Genomic DNA, 10,000 nt, shown 5'->3' with positions numbered 1-10,000 from the left:
ACGGCATGTTATGTAACATATTGTCACACTCCAAATTTCCTCTATCACGAAAGAAGAATATAGTAGAAGATGAATTGTAAGCATGCACTTTAAATGACCCAGTTAAAGCACAACTTAATCTACTATAAAGAAACTTAATAAGGATGCATCATTTTCCCAAAAATTTTAATGTCATTATATTTACGGTTTGTACAGACTTTATAAAACACTGCCCATAAATTGCACAAGTAACCCTTTGGCAAATGCAAAATAAAATCATTTAAAGACTATAAACCTAAGCGTAGAAGTTTTAAACATTTTATTGCCTTCCATTCATTAAGGTTTTTGTAAGTCAAGGGCAAACAGCACATAGGCAACTCCAGGCTGCAGTCGTCTTTTTTACCGCCTTGTTTATTGGATAGATAACTTTCTCTTGTCTTTACCAAGAAAGTAAAAACCTTCACAGGCAATCCTAACAATCCACAGCCTGTGGTATGGGGCTGCTGCTGCTGCTCTGTAGTGAAGCAGTTGGTGTCTCACACACACACACACACACACACACACACACACATACACACACACACATTCACATACGTCTCTCTCTCTCACACACACACCATGTCTCTCTTTCTCTCTCTCTCTCTCACACTCACACACACACACACACACACACACACACACACACACACACACACACACAGACACACACAGACAGACACACACACACACACACACACACACACACACACACACACACAGACACACACACACAGACACACACCCACACACACATACCTTTTCACAGGCAGTCCTAACGATCCGCAGGCTGTGTTAAGGGGCTTGTGTAGCTCGCCGGTGAAGCAATGTGCGTCTCAGCATGAGGTTGGACGATAGATTGCTTTTTTTTTCTTCTTTCTTTCACTTTCTGGCGCTCTACTTCTCTCTCCCGGTCGGTGTCCCCCTGGGTACCTGGAGAAAGCGCTCCTGTATCTCCGGGGATGAAAGTAACCACTAAAGTGGTATCTGCGCCTGCCCATGTCCCACTCTTTGGAGAAATCCCTGGAGAGGGGAGAGAGAGAACTTAAATCACTCACATTTTTTTTTATGTCGGTTCAGTCAGGGGCGGTCGAAGCTTAACTATTCATGAATATTTGTGGATATTGTGCGTGTGCTACCTGTTAATGTTTTTCCAGACCATTGACTGTAGCAGAGGCAAATGAGATGAAGTGTGTCAGTGTGTCAAGTCACACAGTAGAGGAAGCAGTGACTCACAGACAGGGCTTCAGTGGTGTCACTACCTGTGGCTAATTCCTGAAATTAAATTATGAATAATATTAATAATTAGTCTGATCAGGGTTCACAATTTGTTCGGGCCTTTTGGGGAGAATGCAGCCTCTTTTTCCCTCTGTCCTGATAGCCCTGTGAGTGAGGTAAACTTGGACCCATCTTGTTTTGTGTTTATTTGGATTTTATACACCGCCACAAGAAAATCGAGCTAATCAAACAATCTGTTTGGATGTCACATCGGGAGAGTGAGCCACCGGGCAGTGAGAGCCACAGGCAAGTCACCTCTCACATGGCCCCTCTAAGCTGACACACGTACACTGCACTCACACACACAGTAAGTCTAACTTCCAATACAGCCAGGGTGTACTGTAGGTTAGCAGTGTTTTTTGTGTTTATACTTTTAATCAGGTTGTGTTGAGTCCTCAGCTACATGAGAGCACACCCCCGTGAGACATGATTGCATTGCTACTCCCCCCTTTTTATTTATTGACTTATTTTAACTGTGAGGCACTGAGTTTTTTGTGTCCTTGTACTCTTTTTGCTTGGAAGCACCTTGGGTCAACTGCTGTTGTTTTGTTAAGTGTGCCATAGAGGTAAAAGTGACATGACTGGACTGGACACGTAGCATAGGTGGGATGCTGCTCCCTCAGTCCTCTGTGTACTATAGGGGTAATGGAGGGGAACTCTTGAATGATTGTGACAAGACTGACATACCGCGAGCCCACAGTGTGACAGACTGACAGTCATCTGAAGGTCATACTGTCTAATGGTGTTTTTTGCAGCTGAATTGAAGCTTTTAGGCAACAGGCCAGGTGCTGATTGGGACTTGCAGCTAATATATTTATATATCTAATCTTAATAGTATCTACCAGTGCACGTGTAGACGTAGAATGCTGGAATTGTGTTTTTACTTTACACTGCAGATGTTTATACACCCTGGAATCCAGCCCTGGCCCTCAGACATCCAATATCCACAATACTACATCTTAGATGTTTTCGCATCAGGATGTATTAATGAGATGTGAGAGTGTGTTGAGTGTCTCTAGAGTAGAGTGTTTCTAGTCATGTTCTAAAAGAATCTAAATGTAAGTCCTGTCGATGCTGAAGCGTAAGACGTGTGCTTGGCTCTCCTCTCCGCTCTGTTCAATGCCTAATGGTAACAAGGCTTCCTCATCCCACAGGCTTCCTCTTCGTCTAGTAATAGAGGTTTTATTGGGTACATTTGTCATTATTTACATTATTTCTGTTGTCCGTTACTGCAGATGGCTTAATGCTGCTGCGTGCTGCCCCCATCTCAGGTCCTGCGGGCCAGACCTGTTAATTGAATCCAGAAGGTGTTTTTATGAGTTCCCATCCGCCCGCAGAATCCCACTGTTTAATGGACAACTGACCCATGAAACACTGCTGTTTAATAAGCCCGGGTGGGTGCAGGCGAGCGTCGGGGCTGTGAGCGGCGAAATTAGCATTTATATTGTGCTCGGCGTTGGGGCGGCGTGTACGCGCTGTGTCCACAGCAGAGGACTGGCAGCGGCCAGCAGAGCTAACACGCGTAGCTGATTTAATGAACCAGTGCAGCCATGGAGGGATTTTAGCGCTTTCCGCACTCAGGACTCTGACTCAGGGCTTTCAGACGCTCCCCCGCTGCTGATCTCGCTGTGCGGGGGTGTGTTCAGGTCCGCGTCTGACTGCGGAGTTCATCGGCCGAGGTTAAATCAGGTCTATGTATTTCACACACAGGTTAAAGCAGATGGGGGCTTGACCGTGTACTTCATTGGCTGTGGATTATGCAGCTCTGATATACTGCAGGGTTTTGCTCCAGCGATCCAACATTTACTTTGATTTTCCCATTTCTGTGCCCCCCCCCCCCTCATCTCTTACAGTCCATGTACTGGTCTGGATGTGGATATTGGATTCACACAGTGAATTTCGAAACCCATTTTTCCCCCCCCTTAAAACCTGTCCATCTCAAAAGTTTCAGAGCAAACCTGAGAGTAGAGGCAGAGAAGAACCGGAAGGTGAAATGAGTGTCAGGAATCCAGAGCAGGGGGGGAGACAGGTAAAGCAGTGTTGCCATGGTGATTCTAAGGGCACCGTGAATGTATTGTGAAGCCCTCAGGGCGAGTTTTCTGGAATCCAAAGCCGAAGCCGATCAATCCAGCAACTCCTCAAACAGCCCTCGGCCACAGAGGAGAAGATAGGGGTGGCTGCCAGTCCTTTCTGTAATGACTATCGAACAATCATTTCTGCCGCCATCTCAGCCTGGCTTTCCACTCTGTGTTCTGCACACCTTCACAGAAGTGTGTATATCATTTCACTTTTTACTACACCTATTCTCCCTCTCTCTCATTCTCTTTCCCTCTCCCTGTCTGTCTGTCCATCACACAGATACGCATGAGTGTGTGTGCGCGCGCACACACACACACACACACACACACACACACACACACACACACACACACACACACACACACACACACACACACACACACACACACACACACACGCAAGCAAACACAATGACTCATCCATAGGCCTATACACCCTCAAACTTGTCATAGTGACAGCGTGGGCTTTATTTATTATTTATATCCCAGAAATAAATGCCTTCCACCTGACCAGGTGCTCACAGGTGTGTTTTTCCAGGAAAAGAACTCATTCCCGCCGTGATGGAATGCCTCCGGCGGGGACGCCTAGGAGCCCATTGGCATAATTTGAGGCGAGGTTGGGGTGATATATCCGCGCGTGTTCCCCCTAAATCAGCGCACCCTCTCCGTCGGCGGGCGAAAAACAAGCCGTAAATCACGCGCCCACACTCCTCCGCCCTCGGTCAGGAGCCTCGTTTTAAGAGCAGGCTTTATGGAGTAGCGGGGTGCGGTGTCATTGGGGTGCCCCAGCCAGAGGTGAGGCAGACAGTAAATCTGCCCCCCCCCCCCCCCCCCACACACACACACACACACACACACCCATGCCGCCTCGATGCCTAACCCCCCCTCCGAAGGGAGAGTCCGGGCTCTGGGGGGAGAGTGGCCAATTAGGTGTTCAGCGGGAGACGCGAAGCGCCGGGTCCTTTTTTACATTTAAATGGCGCGCTTGTTGACACTCAGCCAAAGTGGCTTACAAATGAGGTGCAATAAAATCAAATAGACGTCTGAGGAGGAGATATAGAGGAGAGGAGAGGAGAGGAAGGCAGAGGCCCAGGGAGAGCAATGGCGTACGGTATGCCTAAACCGGAAAAAAGGAAAAATGTAGGAAAAGCTCTCCGAAAAGTGGGAGAGTCATGTTCCCATACATTCATTTGGAATAGGGATCTGCCTTGCAGCCTTGACAACAGTTTCCAATGTGAATGTTGCTTCACTTTAGTTAGCTAACCATTATTGATTATCGTTGTGATTATCCAGTCTGTAAAAGTGACCTCATACAATAGCATCAAAGCAGCAGTTTCCAGATGTTTCCCAGCCATAGTGCTGTCTCAAACCTTACAGGTTAACTCTCCATCCATTGCAGCCTTAATACCAGTTGTTGAATGCATTCTTCAACTCACTTGTGTATATCTACAATGAAATGAATAAATGTATTGTGTGGTTTGCAGGAGAATCCCTACGTGATGCTGCGTCCGAACCACCATGAGATGGAAGGGAACGACCGGTACGAGGGCTTCTGCGTGGACATGTTACGGGAGCTGGCCGACATCCTCAAGTTCAAGTACCGCATCCGGCTCGTGGGCGACGGCGTCTACGGCGTGTCGGGCGCCAACGGTACCTGGACGGGCATGGTGGGCGAGCTCATGACCCGGGTGAGTTTGGGAGAACGTCCAGCTTCAGTCCAGCTTCCACACAGTTGCGTGCGAGTGTATGAGTTCATCTTAAGAACAGGGATCTCAATGGCTCAAACATGGGCAGGTTACGAAGGAACACGTCACAAAGTCAAAGGTCATCTTAAAGGTCAGTCAGTGATTCCAGCAAATGATTGTTTATACCTTTCACTTCCACACTTCTGAAACAGCCTGCTGATTGGTTGGAACACCTTAGCCTGAGACACAGTGATACCTTCCCACTCACAAAACAAAGACACAATAACAACAACGTACACAATATATTATTCTATAGATTAACAATAGCATGTCCTGGACCCTGAGGACCATATCCCTGAACCTCTCTCGACCTCAAAAAGCACATTGAATTAAAATGGAAAGGTATGGTGATGAAGAGGGTACAGTGTGTGTCGCGCGGTGATGAAGATGTGTAAGATGACGAGGATGAAGAGGGGTGAAGAGATGGCCTCTCCCACGTCTCCCCCGAGGATGAAGTGCCCTGCTGGCACATGGCTTTTACTTAATGAAGAGGAAGGAAGGAAAGGTTACGCAGAGGAGGGGGAAGAGGAGTGTCCTCTCAACCTCCAGCACATCTCCACATCCTCATGATGTGTTGCCATCATCCTTCATCTAGTGCTTCCAGTTTATTACTCTACCAGCTCTCTATTTCTCTCTCTCTCTCTCCCACACACACTTACAGACACATACACACACACACACACTTACACGCACACATACAGCTGTATTTTAAGAGACCCAGAGGACTAGGAAGTGTTAACCCCACTGAGATGCTCATCACTGTGGTCTGAAATGTAGGGATTCTTGTTCACACACACACACACTCACACACACATGCATGGACATGCACGCACGCCAAACACACACACACACACACACACACACACACACACACACACACACACACACACACACTCACACTCACACTCACACTCACACTCACACTCACACTCACACTCACACTCACTCACTCACTCACTCACTCACTCACTCACAGGCACAGGCACAGGCACAGGCACAGGCACAGGCACACGCACACGCACACGCACACGCACACGCACACGCACACGCACACGCACACGCACACGCACACAGACACAGACACAGACACAGACACAGACACACACACACACACACACACACACACACACACACATACACACACTCACACTCACTCACTCACTCCCACGCATGGACATGCACACATGCCAAACACACACACACACACACACACTCACTCGCTTACTCGCTCACTCACTCACACACACACTCACACACACAGACACACACACAGACACACACACAGACACACACACACACATATTCCCCTCTGCACTGAACCGTGGCCCTGCTCAGGAAAGAAGGAGAGGAGAAAGAAAGTAGAAGAAGAAAGTCAATCTTTATTCCAGCGGTTTCTGGATGATTCATTAGGCTTTTTAAGCTGTCACTGTCCCGGCCAGACGTGGAATAGATTTCTTTATGAGAGAAAATGGCCCCCCCATGTCCTAAATCTGCTCTCCGAAAGCGCTCTCCTGTCGCGCTGTTCTGTTCCGGAGTCATCTAAGTCGAGGGGCAGCGGGAGAGGGCTGTCGAGAAGTTATCTGTCTTAATTCAGCAGGCTAATGGAGGGCAAAGCCATTAAAGAAATAAAGAAGGAGTGCCTACTCTTATTATTGTCTCAATTTGTTCCCTCTAAGTGCGCTCTGCTCCTGTGACCTTCAGCGTGTCCTCTGGCTCCGACTGAGCCCCACGCACACTCGCTACAACCACCCCTACCCACCACCACCACCACCACCACCACCAGCACTGGAGGAGAGAGAGTAAGGACCTGATACGTGGAGGTTCGATTTTAGACTCTCTCTGATTAAACTCTCTCTCTGTCTCATTCCCTCCCACTGGAGAGCTGAGGCCCTGACGACCTATAGAGACGAGTTTTAGAGGGAGTTTTATTGAGAGTTTTGCACTCTCAATATACCTCTGGGGTGGAGATCCTTTTCCACAACTCTATGTTCGTGGTCTCTCTCCATGCTTGGACGTCTCTTCAGATCTTCGGATTTTGGGGGACCTCCTCAGCGCCTCTGATTTGGGGATATGTTTGCGAAGTTAAAGTTTGCGGGTCTCTCAGTGCTTCTGTATTAGAGACTTTCTCCACAACTCAGTCTGCGGGACCCCCTCAGTGCTTCAGATTTGGGGATTTTCTGGAAGCTTTCAGTGTTAAGGGCTCTTGATGCCCCGGCGATCCCTTGACATTTCGCTGCTGCCTCAGTGTGCTTCAGTGCGCTCTTGACACCTGAGCTCTCTCTCTCCCTCTCTCTCTCTCTGTCTCTCTCTCTCTCTCTCTCTCTCTCTCTCTCTCTCTCTCTCTCTCTCTCTCTCTCTCTCTCTCTGCCCCGCTGGTCTCCGGTTGCCGCCGGAGCTCGACCCTGCCCTGTGGCTTCCCCTCTCAGGCCCCTGGTGTATTATGGGTAGAAGTGGTGCTCTCTGAGGAGAGATAAAAAAAATTAAAAAAAAACGAGGAGTTCTCTTCAGGGAGACTGACAGCCACACAGGGACCCCGAAAGCCCATGTTTTATTCAGCACGGATACTGAGGCTTTCATCCATTTTTTTCCCTTCACACTCTTTTGGGCTGGGTTGGGGTGGGCGGCGGCAGGGTGTCATGATTGAGTGAAAGTGTGTGAGTGTGTGAGCGTGTGAGTGTGTGAGTGTGTGTGAGTGTGAGCGGACGCAGAGGAAGAAGAAAGAGTACGTCTTTGCATTATTTAAGCGCTGATTCCCCATTGTGTATTCCTCGGCACTTTCATTGGCTCCATGGTCCAGTAATCATTGATAATATACAATGAGATTGATTTAAAATGAATATTTCATCATGTATTATTTTTCCTGCTTTTTTTCATCCTCGACTGCAGTGCAGTGATTCTTGTTTGCTTCCTCTCTCTTGTTAGTGGTGTTGGTGGTGGTGGTGGTGGTGGTGGTGGTGGGGTGGCGCTGTGAGCTTGTTTGTAGTTCTGTCAGACAGAAGAAGCTGAATTAGTCCAAGAGGCACCTGCTGACTCTCCTCAGTGGTATCACTGGGAGCTCTCTTCTTCTGCTCTCTCTTCCTCTCTTCTCTCCTCCCCTGTCCTTTTATGTGTTTACGCTCCTCTCCTCTCCTCTTCTCTCCTCTTGCCTCATCACCTCTCCACTCCTCTTTTCTCATCTCCTCTTCTCTTCTCTTCTCTTCTCCTCTCCTCCCAACTCCTCAGGGTTTCTGAGCCAGAAATAACACTCCACGGCTCCCAGTCCAGCGAAGAGAACTCCGCAAGGAGACGACAGGGTGCTGGGAGAGCTACTCAACATGAGTCTGGCTTACATATGGCACAAATTTACTTTATTACCTCCGCCATTGAGGTTATGTTATGTTTTTTGGGAGTGATCCGGATCACCGTCTGACTCTGGATCCAGGGGATGGTTATGTTTTCGCTTTGCGGACGTTTGTGCTCTCAGAGTGCTTTTAGTTTCTACTTATATTTTTTGGCTGAATATTTTTTTTATCCAAAGTGACTTACACCCATCAATTCTGTTTGCTCTACTGCTTACTTAGCCCAGCCACTATGCTAGCACCACCCCAACAAGTCTGGTTTACATACTACATACACAGACGTCTGCACTATACACACAGCTGAAGTCTAACCATGCAGCAATATACTGTATGTCTAACCAACAAACCACATAAAAGAGTGTAGCCTAACTACAGAACCCAGTCAGGTTGTTCTTCAAAGGCTTGAGAGAGGTTTGAGAAGTAGGGTTTACACTTCATTGAAAGTTTCAAACATTAGGAATTCATCCTGGCCGTCTCATTGGAGCAGGCCTGAACTTCATAAGCCATGACAAGTTGGAATTTGATTTGAGTTAAAGGTAAGATGTTTGATTTTGCATTCACATTGAACCCAAAGCTACTGTAACTGTACAGGGCAGAGCTCTTTTGAACGTTCTCATCTAGATTCAACAGGCAAATGCTCAAATAGGATGAGCCTGCACATTGGCTGTCATAACTTAAAGGAGCTCTACAAAGGACTGAGAGTTTAAAAGCGTACAGTCGGCATACAGTCGAGAGAACGAGGAAAGTGGCCAACCAACATCAGACACTGACTTGCTCAAAGACCAACTCTGAATACAGATGACTGAAGCTATACCAATCACTGGAGGATCTCAGGGGGAAATAGTGGCACTGTCAGAAACGCAAGCTTTATCTGTACACTTTAACTTTGTGTATTTATGTGACGCTTTTATCCAAAGCGACTTGCAGATGTCAATTAATTTCATGGCCATGCAGACTCCCTGGAGCAGCTAAGGTTTTAATGCTTTGCTCAAGGGCACAACGGTGGCAGCTAGGAATCAAACACACAACTTTTCCGGCTACTCAAGCACACTAACTTTTCCTTAGCCACTACAACTGTAAACTTTGAGGTCAGACATTTCAGGGCAATTTGTTAGCACCTCACAAGTAGATCTGTAACACACACAGCAGATTGCTTGACGTGATTCAAGCATTGCAATCGTGTGTGTGCCCCAACACTACGGTGGTGGCTATGGGCTCTCTGAGGAGAAACTCTTCTGCACTTTTCTTGTTTGTTAGGGGTTTTTTTACGGCTTGTCGGGGGTGGCCGCAGTTCACAGTGTAAATGTGTTTTGCGGTGTCCTCCAAAAGTGTTAGCTGTAGAACTTCTATGTGAGAGACTCTGGGGAGAAGGCATGATAAACAAAGAAGAGACTGTGGTCTGTGAAATAGGACCGCCTTTGTTTTTTTTTATTATTAGGGAAGGCAATAGCAGCTCGTAGTAAATGAAAGTTTTCTGCACAAGGACTTTCTGTTACTTTCTTTGTTGGAAGTAGAAAAGGACATTTTGGGGCAGCACATAGAATGG

The 10,000-nt window shown here is 47.4% G+C and overlaps 1 protein-coding gene across 1 annotated transcript in view; it reads left to right on the top strand.

Moving 5' to 3' along the window:
* The window catches only part of grik4 (glutamate receptor, ionotropic, kainate 4), a 150,038-nt gene that overhangs the window by 116,093 nt on the left and 23,945 nt on the right, over nucleotides 1-10,000 (top strand). Inside the window, 1 exon segment of the mRNA XM_062520910.1 lies at nucleotides 4,856-5,059. Coding sequence (XP_062376894.1) covers nucleotides 4,856-5,059 — 204 coding nt within the window.

This window comes from Sardina pilchardus, chromosome 19 (genome assembly GCF_963854185.1).
Source record: "Sardina pilchardus chromosome 19, fSarPil1.1, whole genome shotgun sequence".
Classification (NCBI taxonomy): Eukaryota; Metazoa; Chordata; class Actinopteri; order Clupeiformes; family Clupeidae; genus Sardina; species Sardina pilchardus.
The sequence above is the reverse complement of the archived record's forward strand: the minus strand, read 5'-3'. Positions and strand labels throughout refer to the sequence as shown.